Raw genomic sequence first — 23,768 nt, 5'->3', positions numbered from 1 at the left:
CAGTATTTTACAGAGTAGATTCACTGCCCTAAAAATCCACTGTGCTCTGCCTATTCATCCATCACCTTCCAATAACTCCTGGCAGCCACTGATCTTTTTAACTGTCTCCGGAGTTCTTTTCCAGAATGTTAATATAGTTGGAATCCTACATATGTAGCCTTTACAGATTGGCTACTTTCACTTCAGAGTGGATTTTGAAAAACAAAAACTTACTTTGGTTCATTGTGAAGAATAAATAGAGGATTGTTGAAGGTGGGTGTCATAGTTTACCCAGGGAAACACCCAGAGAGGCTACAATAGTAGACTAAGGTTATAGTAGTGGGTATAAAAAGATTCCAGAGTTTTTAGAGGTAAAATTGACAGAATTTGATGATAAATAGGATATGAAGTAAGAAGTCAAAGGGGTTAAAGATGATTCTGTGGTTTTTGGCTTGAGTAGCTGGTTGGATAGTGGTGTCATTTTCTAAGCCAGAAAATGCTGGTGAGGGCTAGGCTTGGGAGGAAACATCATGTATTAAATCTTGGAGATATTCCATTTAAAGTACCTTTCAGACATCCAAGGCAAGGCAATTGGATCTGAGGAGAATCTTAATCTGAAAATGTGTATTTGAATGCCATTAATGTATAGATGACAATGAAAGCTATGCACATGGATGAGATTATCTGGGGAGAAAGCAGTGAGAAGAAAAGGTGAAAGCCTTAAAGAACTCTTAACATCTAAGGACCGTATGAAAAAGGAAAAGCTAACAAACTGCACTATAAAGGTACAGTCAGAGGGAAGAGAAAAACCAACAAAATCCGGGACATGCCACTAAAAATCCCAAACTTTCTATGGAAAAAAAAAGTAATTCAAGCTGAAAATGAGCTTTCTCTTCTCTGAACTCCTAGAAGACTCAATGAACTGCTAGAATGTTTGGTACAAACCCAGTGGACTAACTCACACTGCCCCTAATTAAGCATGCAAATCAACATTGCCCCGTATCCTATCCTAGCATCAGCCTTGAAGTATTCAGTTGTGAGGGCTGCCATCGACATAGCTTTTGACTCCTGCAGTGCTCAGAATGGTACGTGATAAATAAATGATTTTTGTACTATATGTTTTATTAACTTCATTGCTGAGGTAAAGGTGTCTACGCCCTCTTTCCTTTAGTTGGTCCTGACTCAAAAGCTTCTGCAAAACACATACTACACAGACCAGACCATACAATACCACCTTCTCTCACTGCTTCAGTGTGAACTCTCAAAATGTTTCCCATTTGTTAAGTTCTTATTTTCTTTTCAGTCTGTATGTTGAGAGTAGAGACACATTTTATTGTCAGAGCTTTGTTTGGGCAGTTAGTCTTGATGGTCACCAGCCCGTGGAAGAGAATAACTTCTCTAGAGCAGGTAGGACACAGACTTGGTAGGTTCAATCCTTTAAATCCTATTTAGTATTCCCTTAATGAATAGAGAAAAATACTTTTACCTGGCTAACCAGAGTTTTAATGGTCAAAAGCCCATTTATTAAAGTGTTCACTGGTGCTTCTATACCTGAGTTTTTGAAGTTTTACAGTTTAAATCACTGTAAAAAAAAAAAAAAAATCATACATCTAGATATTTTGCACCTAACCAGTATGACTATAATTTTAACTAAATTGAACAACAAAACTTCTAGTCTGCCATGATTTCACCTTGCTATTTTAACTTCCATCCTTGGTCTCAGTGTTTTTAGAAGTGGATGGGAAAACGCTGACTGGTTTTCTATAAGGGCAGAGAGAGTATTTTAAAATCAGAAGTAATATATAACACAATTCCTTATAATATCTAAGTTTCCCATTTTTTGCCAACTGAAGATATGATTCTTAAAAATCTGTGAGAAACATGTCATTCTCCAGAATTCCGTGCCATCTGTAAATGAAGTTCATTATAGTGGATAAAACATTATATTATTCTATCAGTGTTAAAAAAGATGCCATAAAGGAAGAGAGGCAGCTTTCTGTGTTGGCTCCACAAACAGTATTTGCATGCCAAATAATGATTTCAACAACCGAATTGTGAAAAGGGAAAGCATCAAAATATATCTTGGCAACATATTGGGACAGAAGCCCACCAAATGTCCTATGGGGGGGGCGGAAATCAAAAGCCACTCATATATTCCCTCCATATAAAATTCATGAAGTATCTGTGGTTAACTGGCATTCAAGTACCAAAAAAAGTGACACAACTTAAAAGGTAATTGTTTCACCCAAAGTGAGCATATAAATGTTATGGTAACAGGCCTGGCAAGTAACTGTCATTCTTGGTTTCTGCAGTACTGCCATTTTTGTGTAAATTTTATTTGATTTAAATGGTTTTATGGTTTTAGTGGGCTAAATTATACAGGTTTCTTAATTATGTTTTAAGTATTTTAATTTTAGAAAAAATTAGTTTAAATCAAGCACCCTCGTAAAATACACTCTGCAGAGGGAGATTGTCTTTGCTATGGGAAGAGGAGGAATATTGTTTTACCTCCTCTGACAATGGAGTCACCTAGGAAACTGCCAGATTCCACATCTTCATCAATATTCCTATCAGTGGCCAGGAAAATATTCAGCAATTTTACAACTATTTACATCCAGTAGTCATTTAATGTTGGGTAGAAATGAAATTGCACGGCATCTTTGTTGAATATGCACTTTATGGAAATATATTCAATCTTGAACAAATTATTCCTAAAATAGTGAACAAAATAGCTAGCTTGAAAAACAAACAGTGATGCTTTGGTCAGAATAACCTTCAAAAGGGAAAACTGTATGCGAACACTGCCCTAGGCTTTAAATGTAGTATTTTAACACCAGGCTTCCAAGTTTCCAAGGATACTCGTAGGATTATTTAACAAACTAAATCTTAAGCTACAAGTGAAAGAATGAAATCAGGGAGCCCAATTTGTTCCCTGGAGATGTCTCTGCATGAAAAGATCTGCCCACAACAGTGAAAGAGAACTAAGCAGAAGGACCACATTGACTCCTAGTAACTTGAGCTCGCATGACCTGAACTAGCAGATTTAGGACACATTTTTCTTAAGAATACCTTGAACTTCCACCTAAGTGTCCCAATTGTCCAGCTAGATGGTAGGCTTTCAAAGATTAATCAGCTGTTCAAATAGATTTGGTTATTACTTGATATTTATAGAAGGCCCTCACATGCATTGGGATATGCAAGGATAATGTCCTCTTAAATTTCTAAAAGCCATTGTAGGACTCTATTTTCTTATGTCGAGAACAGAAAAGAACATAGCGTTTCCTGAAATGTTTGTGATATAGTCATTTTAGTAGAATTTCTGTTTGATTTAGTCTTATGTAAGGTGATAAATTCGTCAAATGTTATTTTGGGAAACTGAAAAAGCTAAGATATTTTCACTGTATATAAATAGACATTCAGTCTATTTTTATTTTCTATAAATAATATTCCCAATGGATTTAAGACCCTCAAGTCCTATTTCAAAAAATCAAAGTGGAATCCAGCATTCATTATTAAGACTCCCAGAAAAGCATTTAAATATAAAATAAGGTTTGGGCACTTTAGTAAAAGCTGTCATTAATATGAACATCATATGAACATTTCATATTATCAATTTGTTAAGCAACTTTACTAAGGAGCTGGGAAAAAGCCGGTAAAAATGTTGGTTTTCAACCCTCTAATAGATTCTAACATGGAGAAGACAACCCAGAATTGAGATATTAATTTCCTTATTAGACATAAATATACAATAGTTAATCATTTAATTCACATAAAGGGAGACATTCACTTCAAGAAGGCTTAAGGCTGAGAGGTGTCCTGTTACATGCTATGAGCACTCTAAGACCCAGGGACAAAATTCCTGTTAGATGTCATGGATTCTGGCGCAGTTTTTTCAATTTTGCTGTTTTAACTGCCTATCTTCTGCCTGCCTCGCTCTGCTGTTACATATAGTGAGAAGCATGTCAGTAGAAACATTAAAGCACAATATATATTTGAATAGGTTGGCACTCTTCATTCTAAAAATAAAAGAGAGCACTAAGAATTTTGACTGATAATAAGAGCTATGCATATGTAATCTCTGTATTTTGATTAGCTGAGTCTGCCAGAAATGGACGTAATCTCCTATAAGCAAGAAATTAAAAGTTCCTGAAGCCAGAACCATCTTTTGTCAACACACCAAAATACATGAAGCATAAATTTCAATTTCAGGTTATCACAAAATTCACAGTCAGTTAAAAACAATATTATAACAGCAGATAAAAGTCACATGTTCCAAAATATTTTATAAAATTATTTCCTTTTACTCAAATAATATCACATTGACTGTCACTAAGAAAGAAAAGCCTACATGACAAGAAGTGTTAAGTGTTAATTTTGGGCTGAAGTTAAGTACAACCTTTTGAGAAAGTGACCATTTTTTTAATTAGAGAAAGGGGAACTATGATTGTGCATACTCTCATCCTACTGCATTATCAGTCATACTGCTTTAAGCATTTTCTTTAATTTAAACTGCAGTTTGCCCCATTCCATTCGAAAACTATTCTGGGTTTGGTTCTGGAAAAGATGGAGTAAATACATTCCATCTTATCACTTCCACTAATTGTGATGGAATACTTTGGGCTAAAATTCATACCAGAAGGGCTTCCCTGGTGGTGCAGTGGTTGAGAGTCTGCCTGCTGATGCAGGGGACACGGGTTCGTGCCCTGGTCCAGGAAGATCCCACATGCCATGGAGCGGCTGGGCCTGTGAGCCATGGCCGCTGAGCCTGCGCGTCCGGAGCCTGTGCTCCGCAATGGGAGAGGCCACAACAGTGAGAGGCCCGCGTACCGCAAAAAAAAAAAAAAAAAATTCATACCAGAAGACTCTATCAGAACTTGAGAGACAACCTGATGGTGAGTCCCTTGTTTTTTGCTTGTTTAGAAGTTTTTGGTTTTCATTGTTGTTATGGTTTGTTGGTTTGTTGATTTTGCCTCCTATATATTCTGGCCTGGGTTCTCTATCAGTCAAAAATGTGGAACTGTCAATAAGTACAGACAGAAAAAGCCCTAAGAAATGCCTGCTGTGTCCACCTAGAGGTCCAGGAAAAGGAGCAGAGGAGCTGGGAAACAGAATCATTTTGATTTTATTGTCCCTACTCCAGATGGACACCAATGAAGAAGCAGTGTCTCTCTTCCTTCCTACAGAGCTGTAACCACCTTGTTGATTCTTCACACCTTTCACCAGGTGAATGCAGCCAAAAAGCTGTGTCCTCTCCCTTCTCCACTATCACTGTGCAGCAGATCCTGGGGATGGAGCACTGGGGACTCCCCCATCTTACACCAAGAGAGCCAGGAAAGATTCAGTACCACTTGTCCTCCCCACCAGCAGCCATCCAGTTCCTGAGAGTTGATCCCTGTTGACTAGCTCTGCCCTATACCAGGCAAGTGCTAACAAAGAGACAGAGTCCCTTCCTCTCCCCAGGGACGCTATGTAGGTAGACCTTGCAGGACTGAACCCCAGCAGGAGTACGGGGAGGCTGAAGCCCTGACTTTATACCGAGAAGAGCAGTAAGGGGGAGTCCTGGGAATCAAAAAGTGAAGAGTAGATTGTAGAGAGAAAGGAGCTAGAAAAAGGGATATTTTAAATCTGAGTATGATGTCCTGAGCCTACTGTAAAGTTGTATGTGCATGAATCCAACCAGAATCAGCATAGCACAGATTTTGAGCACTTAACTTGAGTTTCAGATTGGCCTCTGGGAGAGAGACACAGTGAGATGTACTAGAATAGCACTGTAAAGGCTTTGAAAACAAAATTGACATTGGAACCACAATCCACAGAAAGTGGGTAAGGACGTGTGGTATGATCTTAAATGGCTTGACCATCTGCTAAAATAAACAATCACAAGAACAAAAATCCAGATGATTTTCAAAGGATCCAAAATCTCATAAAGTAATAGTCAAAATATAAAATGCAAAATTACTGGACATGAGAAGAATTAGGAAAACCTAAACACTCCTTTAAAAAAGATAATCAACAAATGCCAAACCCCAATCCAAATATTACAAATATCAGATAAAGATTTTAATGTAGCTATTATATCTGTAGGGGAATAAAACTTTTCCAGATTTCCTCATTGGCCCTATAAAAAACCCTAGCCTCCTGAGACTCTTCAAATACCTTGAGAATTTGATCTATAGCTGTTTGTTTAGTCAATTGCTCTGATATGAAAGGATAATAAAATTTTCTAATTTCCCTGCGTGGGCAAAATGCTTACATCCTAGACTAGATCCCTAGGTTAAACTCATAAGGTGCTGGGGAGACTGGCCCACTCACTATCTTCCTTGGTATTTATATGTCAAAAAGATGAAGGCTTAGAAGTTGGAAACATTTCTAGGTTGTAAAAGTTGAGACACACGGGGCTATCTGCCTCCTGGAGAGATGTTATGTACATATCAAAGAACTGGAGTTTGGATTCAGGCTATTATGTGTCCAAGGAGACCTCTTTAGGAGGGGGAAAGATAGCTGCCTCCTTCCTCTTTATAAGCAGAGAAAAATAATTTTCCTTATTTCTCATCTATGGTGTGGCTGGCTACTTATGTAGGGAAATTTCCCATCGGCTCTTGTTGGGTCACCTAGGGATAAGACCGGGAGTAAGAAAGCAATGACACACTTATTATTAAGAAATCTGTCTTTGACAAAGAATGCCTCATTTGCACATTTAGGATAAAATTAACAAAGATAAATATTAACAACTCCACAGTAACTGTGACCCAGAAAGTATGGGCAAGCACCCTTGGAATGAATGGAGAAGTTCTCAGCAAAGAAATAGAAGCTACAAAAAAAGAACCAAATGACTTAAAAGAAGGGAGAAAATGTAACATGAGGGAAATAAAAAAAGAGAAAAGGCAAGAAGGAAACCAATAATAAACTTGGAGACATAAATATATCAATACTTAAGTTAAATGTTAATGGTCTTAAAAACACCAGTTAAAAGATAGAAATTGTAAAACTGGATTAAAATAAGAACAAGACCCAACTATGTTATCTACAAAAAGGCCACAGGAAACATAATGATCTAGATATATTAAAAAGGAAAGGATGAAAAAAGATAAATGATACAAACACTATTAAAAACATGATTACCACACAAAGCCAACTTCCGATCAGCAAAAATTACTATAAATTAAAAAAAATCAATATATTAAACAATAATACATTGCAACTAAGTGAGGTATATCCCAAGCAATGCAAAGCTGGTTCAACAGTTGAAAATTAATTAATGTGATTCACCATAGTAACAGGCTTAAAAAGAAAACCCACACAATCATATCAATAGAAGCAGAAAAAGCGTTTGATAAAATTTAACATTCTTTCAAGATAAAAAAAAAAAAAAAAGAAAAAACCCCAGCAAATTAGTAGAAGGAAACTTTTAATTCTACTTCTACTATTAATTTCCTTCTACTATTAATAGAAGGAAACTTCCTCATCTGATAAAGGCCATCTACAGAAACATCTACAGGTAACGTCATTCTTAATGGTAAGATATTGAATGCTTTTACCCTAAGATCAGGAACAAGACGAGGGTAACTGCTCTCATCACTCTTACTCAGTATCATAGTGGAGGTTCTGACCAGTTCAAAAAGGCAAGAGAAAGAAATAAAAAATATTCAGATTGGAAAGCAAGCAATAAAACTACCTCTATTCACAGACAGCATGATTGTCCACACAGGAAATCCCAAGAAATACAAACACACACATACACACACATATACACACAACTCTTAGAACTAATAAATGAATTTAACAAGATCATAAGATACATATCAGTTCATAAAAGTCAATAGCAGTTCTATATCCACTAGCAATGAAAATCTGGAAACCAAAACTAAAAAAAATTCTATTTACAATAGCTCAGAAAACTACTTAGGTATAAATTAAGAAAATATGTTCAGAAATTGGATCATTTGTAGAGACGTGGATGAATCTACAGACTGCAATACAGAGTGAAGTAAGTCAGAAAGAGAAAAACAAATATCGTATATTAACGCATATATGTGGAACCTAGAAAAATGGTACAGATGAACCGGTTTGCAGAGCAGAAATAGAGACACAGATGTAGAGAACAAACGTATGGACACCAAGGGGGGAAAGCGGCGGCGGGGGTGGGTTGGGGTGGTGGTGGTGAGATGAATTGGGAGATTGGGATTGACATGTATATACTAATATGTATAAAATGGATAACTAATAAGAACCTGCTGTATAAAAAAATAAATTAAAAAAAAAGAAAATATGTTCAGAATCTGCATACTAAAAAGTATAAAATGTCAGTGGAACATATCAAAAAAGACCTAAATAAATGGAAAGACATACAAAGTTCATGAATTGGACAATTCAGTAGAGTCCAGATATCAATTTTTCTCAAATCCATCTATAGATTTAACACAATCCCAGTCAGAATCCATGCAGGATTTATTTTAACTATAGAAAAGCTCATTCTAAAATATATATGGAAAAGTAAAGGAACAGAATATCCACACGATTTTTGAAAAGTGGAGCGATTTCGAAAATAGTGGACACTATTCAACTCTAAGACATTCTATAAAGTATCAAGACAGAATAGTATTGGTGAAAAGGTAAACACACAGATCAATAAAACAAGAGATACTCTAGAAATAGACCCACTCAAATACTGTCAGCTAATTTTTTACAAAGGTGCAAAGGCAATTCAATGGAGAAAGTCCAGTCTTTGCAACATATAACACATGGAAGAATTGGCATACACATTTAAAAAAAAATCCTCAACCTATATCTTGTACTATATACAAAAAAAACCCCTCAAAATGTAAATTGATATAAAATGTAAAACTATAAAATTTTAGGTGAAAACAAAGAAGAAAGTATGACCTTGGGTTAGGAAAGAGTTCTTCGATAAACATCATCATCTATAAAAGAAAAAAATGCTGAATTAGACTTCATCAATATGAAACACACTTTTGCTCTATTAAGAGCACTTTTAAGAGAATAGAAAGACCAGTCACAGACAGGAAAAAAATACATATCTTCAAACTGCATATCAAACAAAGGACTTGTGTCCAGAATACCTTAAAAACTCTCAAAACTGAACAATAAGAAAAACAACCCAATTTTTAAAAAGATGGGCAGAAGATTTTAGTGACAGAGAAGAACATTGATGGCAAATAAACACAAGAAAAGGTTTCCAACATTTTAGTCATTACAGACAATCAAATTCAAAGCACAATTAGATACCTTTACCCATCTATTAGAATGATTTAAATAAAGAACAATGGCAATTCTGAGTACTAATGAAGATGGGAAGAAACAGACCCCCTCAGACACTATGGGTGGGAATATAAAATGGCACAGCCGCTCTAGAGAACAGTTTGGTAGTTTCTTATAAGCCTAAACATACACTTAACATGTAACCCAGCAGACTCACTACAGGCATTTATCCTAGAGAAATGAAAACTAACTTTTGCACAAAAACCTGAACTTGAATGTATATGGCAGCATTATTTGTAACTGCCTCAAACTAGAAGCACTTAAAATATCCTCTAATGGGTAAAGGAAACATAAATGGGTTAGTACATCCACACAGTGGAATGCTGCACAGCAATGTAAAAGGACACATAATCGACATACACACAACTTGAATGGATCTCTAACGCACTTTCCTAAATGAAATAGCCCAGTCTCCAAAGGTTACATACTGTATTACTCCATTTATATGAGATTCTAGAACATAGGAACAAAAAAACATAGGAACAAAAAAAAAAAATCAGTGGTTCCCAGGGGTTAGGGGTGGGGAAGGTCAGAATAAAAAGGTGACATTATGGGGAAACTCTTGGGCAGTGTTGAAATTTTTCTGTATCCTGGTTGTTGGTGATGGCTACAAGAATCTATACTATAAGTAAAAAACTCATAGTATTATACAATAAAAAGGAGGATTTTATTCTATTTTAAGGTAAAAAAAATTGAAAACATTTTAAAATACTCTTCTGGGGACTTTGTGTAATTTACATTGGAAGAAAATTCTCAGGATTTAAGAGTATGATAAAATGTTGAAATCACACACCCAGTAAAGACTATATGTAAACCTGGTTATCAACAGGCGCAAATCAAGAAGCTAGAAGCAATCAGGTAGCAAGGATCAAGAACCAAATGTATATAGACTCTCCCATAAATTACAAATATATGTAAGTGCTTAAAATTCCTCTCTACCACTCAGGCAGGAATCAGGGGAATTTGGAGAACAGGAAAATCCACAGGAGAGAAAGTGAGCTGAGAGAAATACCAGAGTGACCAACCGAGCCTATGCTTCAAAGGAAGGGTCTGGAAATTTTCCAAGTGGAATGACTTAACCTCAATATGGACAACCTCAGTATTGACTTCAGCTCAGTTCTGTCCCTAAACACCACCTGGAATAAAAGACCAATAGTCATCAATACCTCTTCAATAGCACCTGCAGAAATCCTGTGACCTGCAACATTTATCACGTCGTCAACTCGAGACATAACATATATATAACCTTCTTCATCCATGTAACCAGCATCCATGGTGTCATAGTATCCCTGAAAATAAGAATAAATAATGTCTGATTAGCATATAGTGTTAGGTAATGTAATCATTTTTAAGCTTGGTAAAATATAAAATGTGATAGAAATAGGTTTACTGTAATCATTTGAATTATTTTCATAACTAGCCTATGGAATTAAATTATTTTTGATTTTGAAAGCCTACTAGAATCTCTCTGCTCCCCTAACAGCCAGGAATAAAAGTGTTCTTATATATGTTCACGTTAAGTGTTTGAACTGAGAGTTGTAAAGCTTATGAACCCAATTTCTTCCTTTTAATGGAGAAATAATAGCTCAATATTTCCAGTATACTTTGGTATTGCAAAGTAGTTCTTTGATAGATTTCTTCTTTAATTGTGTTAATTTTTAAAAGCATTAAAGCTCTCTATGAATAATTACAAAATAGACCACTAGTTTGTTAACATAGATTTGGATTGCACTGAAGCTTCAGTGAAATATAGTTAAATAGTAAGTATAAAATTTACTTTTTTTATCGACTCAAGAGTAGCAGTACATCTTCACTGGTCCAGATATCACAATAGAATGAAAAATCAAGAAGAATAAGAAGTAGAAAGAAATAAATATTATTTTCCCTAATGCTTCTGAGTTACATTAATACCTGTATTACAAGCATGGGCTTCAGGACAAATCCAGGTGAGTCACTATTTGTGTTTCTAAATCTTCCTAAGACTCAGTATGCTCATCTATTAAACAGGGTAATGGACCATACCTTATGAGGCTGTGAGAAGCATACATGAGATGGGGCATCTAAAGAGGGCAGACCCTGGCACATCATGAGCCCTGAATAACTGGCAGCTCTTACTGCAATTACTATCAGAGAGTAAAGTAAAGACATGGGCTCTGGAGCCAGAATATATGGGTCCAAATGTCAGCTCTGTTACTTAAACTGGGAGCAAGTTATAGAACCCTTCTGTGCTGTTATTAAGTCCTTAGATGAAAGGGTTGAGGTCAGGGTAACAAGACAGAGTATAGATTCACTACATATAGTTTAAGCATAAACTATGGTTTATGGGGCTTTGAAGGAGCTTTCAGTGTTAAAGGTGGTCATGCTGAAAACCACGTGCACATATTATGAACCACTGTCAGGTTGTAATTAATCACATCAGTACTCCGGTGATTTGACTGCGGCCCATCAGGCAGATAGATTGGGCTGATTGGAGTCAACTCTACTGACAAATCTTCTCTGCCACAGTCCCTTGGGGCATGTTTAATCTTGGCTACTGAGGTCATTTAACCCTGAGATGTCTTTCTAAAGGAAGCTATTTTAATTCTTGTCATTTGTCTAGTTGATTAGGTTAGCTGTCCTTCACAAATAATAAAGATAGAATGCTAAACAGACTCACCTTTTTTTAAAATGAAATTCTAATCATTCATTCTTTTTTACCCAGTGTAAAATGAGGACCAGGTATCTCTCTCAGGGAAAGAAATAGAAGCGAAGAAACAGCAGAAAGATGATAGTGGGACCCTTTCGCGTATTATCAATTATGTGCTGTTATAAACACAAACCACAGAGTAATAGGTAAATGATAAAACAGAACACAGAAAGATACTGTTTGTTATCCAGAGCACTGGGGGTTAGGCGTTGAGAACACTGTCTCTATCCTGTATCTGTATTATAAAATAAAGAACTCAGAGGACACTCAGGAAAGAATGTCAGTAATAGCTAAAGGGATTTAAAAAAATACAACTTCTGGCAAACAGAACAAATTTTGCTCACATAACCGGGGGAGAGGAGGTAAAGAGGTTCTAATGACAGTGTCCAGTTCTGATCAGATGTTCTCAGTCTGTGCAGAGGAATCCAATGTGAGAAATCATACAGAAAGTCCCCAGAAGTTTTAATTTAACAAAACCTTTCTTGATATGAAAGGCTGTTACGTTTCAGAAAAAGCTGCTAAGAGAAACGGAGAAATTTCTACGTCCAGAGATTGATAAAAAATATTAAAATGACTTATTTAGACATTTGAGGTTTGGGCATTCTTATCCCTGAGATCTGGAAACTGGTCCAAATAACCTTTAAAAGTTGCTTTGTGATCCATGATTCTAAAAGCCAGCCACTCAACTTAATAGGCAAGAACTATAGAGAAGTGTGCAAGATGATTTTTAAAAAAAAAGTACAATAAAGTTCTTACAGGAAATTTTTCAAAGTATAAATGCTTGAATGCCTCCTGATTCTTCCAGAGTCCTGAAAAAGCTCCAGGTGGTAATGGCAACCTTATATAAAAACAGAGCAGTGAGAATTATGATGAAAATGGTAATAAAGACAGATTGATTAGAACTAACAGTTTTTCACTGTGATGGACAATTACAATTCAAACCCCACATTGAATTGTAACCCCTAAATCCACTGGACAGATCATGTCTAACTGAGACTGAAGTGGTTGACCATGACATAGCAAAGTCACGAAGGGATGACTGTGGTTCCTGGGAAGGGCACAAAAGGCACACACATCTGGCATCCAAATAGTTATTAGCATCAATCATTGTTTCAGTAAGAAGCATAACATCTGCAAAAAGGAACCAAAAATGCATCACTGAATGCATTACTTTTTGAGAGAAATATCCTTCCACCATAGGCAAATAAATCTATTTTTTTGAAGTATCAAGGTGCTAACTGCCACCTTTGCCAGTCTCTTTGTGATAAGATGTTCCAATTAAACATCCCACAAACAGTCTTTATCTTCACAATCAATGTGCCTCCCCACTCTGAGAATTCCCTCTCACTCTTCTCTCTTCTGTTCTTTCTTTTCATGAGCATCCAGACCTATGAGAGTTCTCACACCTATGAACACACGAAGATAGGTGAGCATATAAAGTAGAAGGTAGCGTATATCTGTTCTTTTCAATCAATTTCCTCTTATATTTCTTTCATTCCTCCATAGTATGAAACAGGTGTTATACACACAATAAGGGCTTAATCTTTATCTATCACCCATCTGTCTATCTATCTATCTTTATGTAAACAAATGAATTCTCATATCCGTTCCCTGTAGGAAGTATTACCTAACGAAAATAACCGCTCAGTGTATTTTCAGGAAACTTTTTAGATGCTTTATAGTTTGGAAATTTAGATACTGTAAAACTTAAAGATTTTCAAAACCCCACCCTCCTGTACTCACAAAAAACACCAAGTGAAGTGGTGACTTCACAGTGCAGATGTGAGAAAATGGAAAATGAAGTAGACATGGTTACTGCCAACATGAGGCAACATCACATGCCTTCTACCCCAATATTAGACTTCTGAGACACTGAACTGTATTCTCACATTCTGTCAGGCAGAAAATGCTGTTACCAGTGGGATCAGCTGCCCAGCTGGGATTGCCCATTGCCTCTATGTCTGGCCTACCCATAGGTCCTCCCTTGCTAGGTCTTCTTTTTGTAATATTTTAAGATGGAGGAAAAAAGGCTACATCAGCGTTCTGGACCTCCCGTAATTTCATAAAATGCATGCGAAAGCATTTTGTAACCTGAAAAAAACCCCCAAAACTACAGAGATGCTGCTATATTGTTGCTGTTGCTGTTGTTACTGTTACTGTTCATCACTAAACCTGCAGGAAGGCAGCAAGCTGAAGCAGATGATCCCTTCAGGTCCTTCTACCTGATTTTTCTATGTTAATCTTTCGAATGAACCTTGTATATAATTTCACTTTATCTGTTTAACTGTTAATATTTTTATAACAAGTGTAAAAATCATCATTACACATTGAAATACAATGTGAATATGGCAACCGCTAAAAATCATTTATTTAGCAGCATTTACAGGATGCTGAGGGTAAACAAATGAAGAGGACGTTAAGAAGAAATGACAAATCAAAAGCCAACATGGGCCACAAGAGGAAACATTAATGAGTGAAGCCTACTATACTCAAAATATACAACTAGAACAATAAACCCGACAGAGATGCATTCCGCTTGCATATTAAGTAAGAAATAATTTTCAGTTGTTCCCCAAAAATGTACCACAATATATAGTACTTTCTGTGTTTCATGGAGATATTCTTTTAACAGACGCTTGGGTATAAGAAAATACCTCCCTACAATAAGAATAAAAAGGCAACTGTGATAATAAATGGCAACTAACATTCAGGCTGTACTGGGGACAACAGAGAGTGGTGCGGTCTGAGATAAATTTGAATGTACACACCAGGTGGAGTGGCAGCAGTTATTCCTTAGTTCCACAGATACACAAACACACAGATATCCTGATCCAAATCCGTAAACACAAAACACTGCCCATACGAAGAACAATGCACAGAGAAGGGCATATTGTTAAAGCAGTGTCTCATCCGTTTTATCTACCCCAAATCTAAGACTTTGGTTCACCGGCAACCAGGTACCGCCTCTTCACAGCAGAGACTTCTGAGTGTTTGCAATAATAATCCAAATGAGTTAGTACTTAGTGTATTGAATGTGAGCTGAGTTTCCTGGTGGCCTAGAATGTATCTAATTCAGTGTGTGCACGTGAGACCAAGAGTTTAGCATTTTCCGGTAAGGGTGTTACTGGAGAGAAAAGGAAATCTTACACTTCCCAGAAGTTGGTTAAGTTTGCAATCTCCATTCTTAAAAGAAGATGACCTGATAATCTGTGTTTTCTCTTACTTCCTGAAAAAAATTTGGTACTAGCAATTAGTAACATATAGATTATATTCTTGTAATTCATTAAAGCCTAGAGGATTACAAGTAGAGGCAGCCATCCTCCAAAATAAATAAACAAATAAATAATAAGCTTTAAGGATACCAGCTTTCTCAGCTGTTGCACAAAACTTTAAATATCTGCATAAATCTTCTGAAGAACAGGGACTGTAGGGATTTTTATATCATCTGTGAGAAAGGTCTTCATAAGTTTGGATATACCTATAGACCTTGGGAATTAAGTATAACATAGCAAGCATATATCCAGGAAGAGATTACAGAATAGGAAGGAGAAATCCAAGGCCAAACACAGTATTAAAGAGGGACCAAGGAAAAGAAGACCATGAACAAAAATAACCAAATATGAACAAAAATAACCAAACAACTGAACGAGAACCAGGATAGTATGTGAGGGGCCTCCAGAGCAGAGTTTTAAAAATGACTGAGCGTTCAACAAGGTGAAGTGAAGTGCAAATTCTGTTTGAAAGTGGATTCAACAGAGGTCATGGAACTTAGTGACTGAGATGCTGTGAATCTCCCCCAGGATCGCCATTTCTGCAGAGTGGAGCTGAAAGAACTGGAGTGATCAAGGAGTAAGCAGGAAAGTAAGTGCAGGCAGTAAGGTTAGACTATACTTTTTAAAAGTTTGCAGGTGACTGGAAGGAGAGCTGTAAGTCAGGGTTTAATGCAGAGAGGCAGGCTGATTTAGGATGGGGAAAAGTTGGGCAGAGTAGCCAATGGAGAGAGGGTGGAGATTTGAGAGTTAGAGAAGAAAACACCAGAAGAATTATTTGATCATCTAATTTATTTATTCATTCATGTATGCATGCATTAACTCATGCATTTTCTTTATTCAGTCAAGTATTTGTTGAGTGCTTGGTATTCCTAAATCACTGTGTTAGACATTAATGGAAAGAATATATAAACTATTATCTGAGATGCGTGGAGATCCTGGAATATTGTGTATTTACAAGAAATTTAGTAATTTTTAGAATACATATAGGGAGAAAGACTGTAATGAATGATGTCTATTCCATTAAATTAATGACATAACATCAAAATGTAAACATTTAAGATATTTGTCAGGCAAGTTTTACAGAAGATGGTTAAATCCTATACTGACAGGAACTCTTGGAAGGGAAGTTTTTATCACCAGCCAAGGTATGGACCTGCTGCAAATGGCATACGTGTCTGGCCCCAAGTCATTTTTGAGATGCCCCTAGAAAACTTCTTCATTATCCCCAAGTCTAACTGAGGAACAGGCTGGAAAGCAAGATATGAAATTACAATTGGTAATTAGTAGGATAAAATAAGAGAATGCTATCCATTCTTCACTAATAAAGCCTGGTGTCTAAAAATTCAGATGTTATTTCAAAATTGAAAAGAGACTCTAAAGAAGGTACCTTGGAAAATGCCATTTATTGGTCCTAAAGAAAAGCAGAAAAGGGAGTTCCAGAATTGGAAGTGTGTACATATATATATATATATATATATATACACACACACACACACACACACACACACACATATGTACTTCATATATATATGAAGTAAAACATGTGAGAAGAGAAGCAATAATCTCCAGAAAGAAGTTAGGTGTATATGAAATAGAGCAGAATTTTTTTGCCGTATTTGAAATTAACGCTTTTCTTGTTGCTAACCTAATGATTATTCAACATTAAATGCAGGTTTTCCTTCTGGAATAGTGAGTGCACTGGGGCTCTATTTCTAAAGTTCTAGAAAAAATACTTTTTTTTCCTGTAGTTACAATAACATAAAAATTCATTGGACTGGCAGAAGGAAGGAAATTTTCTGAAAATACTAAGAAATATGTCGGGAAATGCCTATCCTCATCCTTCAAATGCAAGATCAAATGTTACCACCCTGTGATACCTTTCCTAACTCTTCCCAAACAGAGTGAAAAGGTGAGTTTTGTTACAAACTATCCAATTGTGAATGAGGAGTTCCTCTTAGAGAAAACCCTTTCCAAAGAGAACATTCTTAAGCTGTAAGAGAAATAACTGAGGCAGCAGTAATATGTGTGTGTGTGTGTGTGTTGAGGGGGAGGTATCATAGAGAAATCCTTAAATAGCTAATGAAGGAAGAGAATGTCCATCACTGTAGAAGGTAAACATCCCTGACCAATCTGAAATAAATAAAACTCCTAGATGCCTCCAATCCCAGATAAAGGACGGTCTGTACTCACTGCTCCATCAGGAATCCTATTTGCAACACAAATACTGTAAATTGAAGACAAAACTCCTGTTCCCTAGAGAATTCTGGAGTTAGATCCCAACTTTGCACTCCCAGTATTTCCTACAGGGTCTTTAGGCTTTACTTGTGATTTTCCTATGAAGTTGCTTTTCATCTCCCCAGAAGAGACTGATTAGGCCATAATTTCTTTCTCTCTGGGCAGACAAACAACTGGGTTAGAAATCTGAGTTCTAGCTGTGTAACTGCTAATGATGTTCAGATTCCCATGTCGAAAATGAGATAATATCTGTCCCACTGCCTACCGCACAATGTTGTTGTAAGACTAATAAAAGATCATACTAAAATCTGCAGAGGACATTTAGAAAGGAATGGGATTACAATTACACGACATCCTGGGTTTATTCAAAGGATACACTGGTGAAGGAAAGCCGTACTGATCCTCTCCCAAACAGCAGCAGAGTAAGTGACCAAATCACTCCTGCAAAACTATAAGGATGTGAACAAACATCATTAAGGACCAAGTGTTCAGTATCTGGAGGCCGAGAAATCAGCAGGAACCAGAGTAAAAGCCACTTAGACAAGGCCATCCAGCTCCCTGGCATCCCATCACTGCCTGCAGGGCACAGGCCAGTGGGACAGAGCAGGAGGCAGACAAGCTGCACTTCCAATAGCAACAACCGTGTCTGGTCACAGAAAAATGTGTACCCACGAATCAGGAAGAGTCAGAGACCTATGGCTTTAATAACAGTGAGCACTGTGGTACTGAGGAAGGCATTGCAGTTAACCTTTTCTCTCATGCCCTGCACGGTGTTGCCTGGAAATCACTGACTCATATTTCTGCACTTTGAAGCTCTGGTTGCAATTACAGAAGCACCTTCTAAAATTCATGAACATTTTGTATTCATAGCAATTCAGGTATCATAACTTTCCCACAAAATTAAGTGCCTGGAGTTAAGTTTCAAAATCAGAAGAATTTTCTACCATGCAGGCATACAGTTTGCTCTTGTACTAGAAAGATAAATCCTTTGAAAGCAAGTAATCTACAAGAACTGCAAGATTCATGTTTATTACATCCTAGGGTCTACAGTAGTTTAGGAATCACTTAAATGTCTACCTTCTAGTTTAGGGATCCCCAGAGGAGCAAAACAGAGATTTCTAGAAAGCCTTAACAAAGGAGTTAAAAGAGCTGAAATGGATCAAGAGGTTTTTTCAAAATTACCACATATCATTATTTCTGGTTTGGGGATGAGTCATCTTAATATGATAAAACGAATCATTATGCTTAGTACCTTGCAAAACTTAGAAATATGATTATAGCTTCAGATTTTAAAGAAACTGCCAGAGAAAGATAATTTCAAATGATACTTACACTATTTATAACAGATTTTACAGTGAAACAAGAAGCTATAACTGTATTTACAAAAAATAAATTTGGGGGCTTCCCTGGTGGCGCAGTGGTTGAGAGTCCACCTGCCGATGCAGGGGACACGGGTTTGTGCCCCGGTCCGGGAAGATCCCACATGCCGCGGAGCGGCTGCGCCCGTGAGCCATGGCCGCTGAGCCTGCGCGTCCGGAGCCTGTGCCCCGCAACGGGAGAGGCCAGAACAGTGAGAGGCCCGCGTACCGCAAAAAAATATAAATAAATAAATAAAAATTTGGGATTAAAACAGTGAGATGTCATTTTTTACTGACTTACTTTAATGTAGTTTGAACCCCATACATTTCAAATATTCTATGCAGCTTTTTCTCTCTATTCTTTCTAATCACTACAGGTATAATTAGTGAACATAAGTAGCATTAGGGAATATTTTTCTTTCAAAGAATATTCCACTTAATTATTATACAAGTAATAAAGAAAAGCATGGGCATGAATAATGGAGAAGAATGGACATCTATCTCTGGCTGGCGGTCTCTCCCCACAGTAGCTTTTAATGCCATATCTGTTTTAAGCCTCTTAGGGACAGAGTCTTTTTTTTTTTTTTTTTTTTTTTTGTGGTACGCGGGCCTCTCACTGTTGTGGTCTCTCCCATTGCGGAGCACAGGCTCCGGGCGCACAGGCTCAGAGGCCATGGCTCATGGGCCCAGCCGCTCCGCGGCATGTGGGATCTTTCCAGACCGGGGCACGAACCCGTGTCCCCTGCATCGGCAGGCGGACTCTCAACCACTGCGCCACCAGGGAAGCCCGGGACAGAGACATTCTTATTATTGATGGCCTCACCTCATATCCATGCAAAGATAGTATAATATAGCAATACACCATATAAACTAGAACTTTTTCTGAAAAAGAAAAGGTTATATTTTTGCTTTTGAAATCATACGGCAAGAAGCCACACCTATAGTTTACCACTGGTTATTATTTCTTAGCAATCACTGTACATACTCAGGAATCATGGGAAGTAAGAAAATACAACCTAAAAATTGTTTGCAAATAAAATGAAAAATTTATGAAGACTAAATTGACAATGAAGTTGTTATGATGTTAAAGTTTATAGATTTTCAATTAAATATATATTCATTTTGATTATAAATTTTTCAAGTTTCTTAAACATTAGAATTTCAGATATTTTGTGAACCCTGGAAACCATATATAATCTCTCATCAAACACCTTTAAAAGTCCACCAAGTGGTTCTGGGGACTCAGGTAGCTGGTCCCTGGAAAGTACCCTGCTTTTCAGATCACAGACCTTTAGAATATGGTCTACATGGAAAAAATTATTCTCTTCTCAAATTACACACTGCTTTTTTAAACCACGGTAATTTTTATTAAGGCAAGAAGGTGTGCTTTTTCCCTTCCCTTAATTCAATTAAACATATATCTATTATGTACTCTTAAAAAGCATTCATCAGCCATTTTCCATTCTGGATGAATGATGCGTGTCCCTTCAAAGCATACAGAATAGCTATAGATGGATACAAGCAAGTCTTCTTGATTAAATACAAAAACATCCTATGCATACTGCAAGCAGCTATTGGGACGCATGAAAAATTTTCAGGTCAATGAGTTAGACTGGAATGGCTACTGGAGATGAGGGTTTCAAAAGGAAATCCTTACTCTCACAGATAAAAATGAGTTCCCGAAATAAGGTTTCAAGACTGTTCTATTACAAAAAGAGAGATCTTGGTGGTAACTTTTTTTCTCATTATTTCTACCTTACTTTTTGAATATAATTATATATATATAATATTTTCAAATACCTAGTTTCACTATTAACTTAAGGGATGAATCAAAGACCACTGCATGTCATAATATATTGTATCATCGAATAATTTATAATGAAATCTCAGAATCCGAGATCTGTACAATAACATTCCCTGTTTAGGAATAGAGAGGGAAGAAAATCTTTCTGAATTGGTGACAACCTAAAGCACAGAATGTTTTAAGGCAATAAACAGTTCTGTTATTTTCAAGTACTTGAAGTAACACTAATGGCTATGAGAAAAAAAATTATAGTTTATGTGCTTTATTATTTCTGAATGGATGTGGGGTGAGGCCACTGATAATTAGAGTGACAGGATGCATGACGGGTTTAAAACACTACTGGCATCAAACGCCACCTTTGGGATCTTGCGAACATTGCTTTATGAAATAGATGACTCACTTAGAGTTAGGGGTTATGTAAAAATGTAAGCTGCTAGAGTGCTTTTAAAAGCTCTCACAAACCATGTGCTTCCCTAAGCTAGTCAAGCATCCATCCACAATCTTGTTCAGATTAATCATTTAGCAAGCCTTCCTCTTGTCCCCACCAGTGTTCCCCCTCACAGGGAAGATTTCAATCAGCTCTATGTTAATATGGATTCTGATTCAGAAAAATATGAATAGAAACGGTATATTCAGTATTCATTTTTCCATTTTCCAGCAACGTCTTAAAATTTAAATTAAAAAGAGTAATAAAGTGTTCACATGTTTACTGATAACAATAAAAAATCTGAGAAGAAATATACATGTAGTGCATCTCCTCTATTAGCCTTTTATAAGGTTAAAGCATCCCTACTTGAAAAAATACATTCTTTTTAAAATAACTATTTTTCATTTAATTTTCAAAGAACTTAAAATGTTTTATTAACCTGAGAAAAATCTTATACCAATCTGAGAATGCCAAGTAATAAGAATTCTTTTAAATAAATAGGAAAATAAAACTTTTTTAAAACCACATGCAACGTTCTTTATTCATAAGAGCTCATTCTGGCAAATTCTACTACTTAAGGCATATCAGTAGAGATGCCAATATCATGCTAATCAGAAGCAATAAAGCTACCTGTATCAATTATTAAAATGTCACATACTGTGTGTCTCCAACTTAATCAACTTCCAATTCAGCTTCTGCTAGCTTAACAATTTTAAAGTCCTGATGTAATGAAAGTACGTTTGAATATTTTTACTACAAATTTTAGCACTTTGTCTATCAAATGAACAATGATAAAAACTGCTAGCAGGAAATTGTGGTACTTGATGAGTCAGGGATTATATATTGTACTATTATCTAACCCAGTAATCACACTTTTAGAAATTTATTCATACTATTGTCATTATCAGAAAAGAAGAATAGACAACACAAAAAGGATGTTCAATACTGCATTATTTATAATCATAAATATTCAAAAAAGACTAAGAGGCCTAGAAAGGGAATAAACATTTTTAAAAGGCAGAGTAAAATTTAAAATGCTTGTGAGACAGGGTTAAGGAAAAACAGGAATACATGAGAATAAACCAAGTTGTTCCAACAACCTAAAACGCGTTTCAAAAAGTGGAAAGTCATATATACTACAAAATTAACACTGTATTACTGAACGGTCAGAGTACAGAAACTTTATTTACTTCTTTATATTTTTGGTACTTAAGTTACTTTTATCATCTATGCATTACTCGTATAATCAGAAATAGTTTTTAAAAGATGCAAGATTTATGTTTTTACAAGTCCTATCTAAATTGGTTCCACTTTATGGGGCTTCCATGTTAAAATTACAACAGCTGGCATTGAGTATTCTCAAACAATTTACAAGCTTTTTCTGGAACATCTTCACTAGTAATATCATTGCAACAACTCTATTTTTTCTTAATTTTACATACCAATTCTTGCTCTTTTAAATAGTAGCACTGCAAATTTTGCTTACTTTACCACAATGTTTCCTAAACACCGAGCCTTCAGTTTTTGCATGTTGTCATCCAAAATCATAACTGGAAAGTAAAATATTAAAAATAAATAAGTAAATAATTGAATAAAAACACATAAACTTAAGGCTTAAATGTTTCCGAATATTTCTATATTCAGCTTCCCAAAACTCTAGCTTTAAAAAGGCATCCTTTAATTCCTGTGAGACCACAAGCATACATAAATAAGCTAAAATGAAAATTTTAAGTGTACATGTTTTTAATTTTTAATTAGATAATGAATTTTTGCTCAGAACCACCCTTAAATAAAGACATAGTATTTTAAATACACTGGTAATTTTTAAATCTACGTTTATATCCATTCAAAAATACCCCTCCATTCTGTCAAAAATATGTTCGGCTTTTCAAAAATTAAAGGATACAAAGTGTTAAAACACAGACAAAACATATTTCAAGCAATAAAAATAAAGAATTCAAAAGCCTGGCAAACTCCTTTTTCTGATTTAAGGCTTAATATCCACTTATGAGCTTTAAGGTCAATTTAACCTTCCCAAATATTATCCCAATGTGTTCTATGCTACACTGTAAAAATCCTGAAGGATTTCAAGAGACCAAAGCTTGTATCCACATGCAGTAATCTTCAGTACAAACTAGAGTAAGGATATATCATCATGTTTTAAGCTTTAATAGATCCTTTATGTGGCTTCATCCATCCAGGTTACTCTACTGAAAAATGCTATAAGAAAAGAAGAACATTATCCCCAGAAAAAGTTAATTGCTCCTGTGTGTTCCCAGAGCACTTTGTTTCAAAATTCTATTCTGACAATAATTAGCGGTGTAGGTATCTGTCCCTCACTAGATGTTAGCTCATTAAGGGAGAAGCCATGATAATTCATCTTTGTCTCCCCAAATCCCAGTACAGTGGCCAATTTACTATGTGCCCTGGAACACATTCTTGCTCTATTACTCCTCCCATTTCCCTATCTAAAAAGTGGAAAAAATTCCCTTCTCATAGGGTTGTACAATAATTACTTGAAAAAAAACATAGTGATAACCTTGCATAAGATACTCAATGAATGTGAAATTAAGTATTACATTATGTTGAATGTTTTTCACACAAAAATGATCTTCTTTCCTTTCCCAAAAGGATATGGCTTTTTAACATTATAATATTAAATGTTACATTATACTTTTGAATCTCTGAATAACCATAAAAATCATGCGTCATAAGGTCATTATTTCCT

General features: G+C 36.0%; 1 protein-coding gene across 4 annotated transcripts in view; it reads right to left on the bottom strand.

Moving 5' to 3' along the window:
• Positions 1–23,768, bottom strand: part of ACSS3 (acyl-CoA synthetase short chain family member 3) — a 143,569-nt gene that overhangs the window by 5,196 nt on the left and 114,605 nt on the right. For 3 of the 4 annotated variants that reach the window (XR_003432917.1, XM_027107102.1, XM_027107101.1), the window contains exons 11-13: positions 22,527–22,590; positions 12,701–12,782; positions 10,425–10,547 (exon numbers count right to left, since the gene is read on the bottom strand). Coding sequence is in view for 3 of the 4 variants with exons in the window: in XM_027107102.1 (XP_026962903.1) it covers positions 10,425–10,547; positions 12,701–12,782; positions 22,527–22,590 (269 nt within the window). In the remaining variant the exon portion in view is untranslated. Of the gene's footprint in view, positions 1–8,862; positions 8,901–10,424; positions 10,548–12,700; positions 12,783–22,526; positions 22,591–23,768 lie in introns of all 4 variants that reach the window. The other variant, XM_027107103.1, reaches the window with a different exon arrangement.

Source organism: Aethalodelphis obliquidens, unplaced genomic scaffold (genome assembly GCF_003676395.1).
Source record: "Aethalodelphis obliquidens isolate GAN/ISIS:26980383/991018 unplaced genomic scaffold, ASM367639v1 scaffold8, whole genome shotgun sequence".
NCBI classification, from domain to species: Eukaryota; Metazoa; Chordata; class Mammalia; order Artiodactyla; family Delphinidae; genus Aethalodelphis; species Aethalodelphis obliquidens.
The sequence above is the reverse complement of the archived record's forward strand: the minus strand, read 5'-3'. Positions and strand labels throughout refer to the sequence as shown.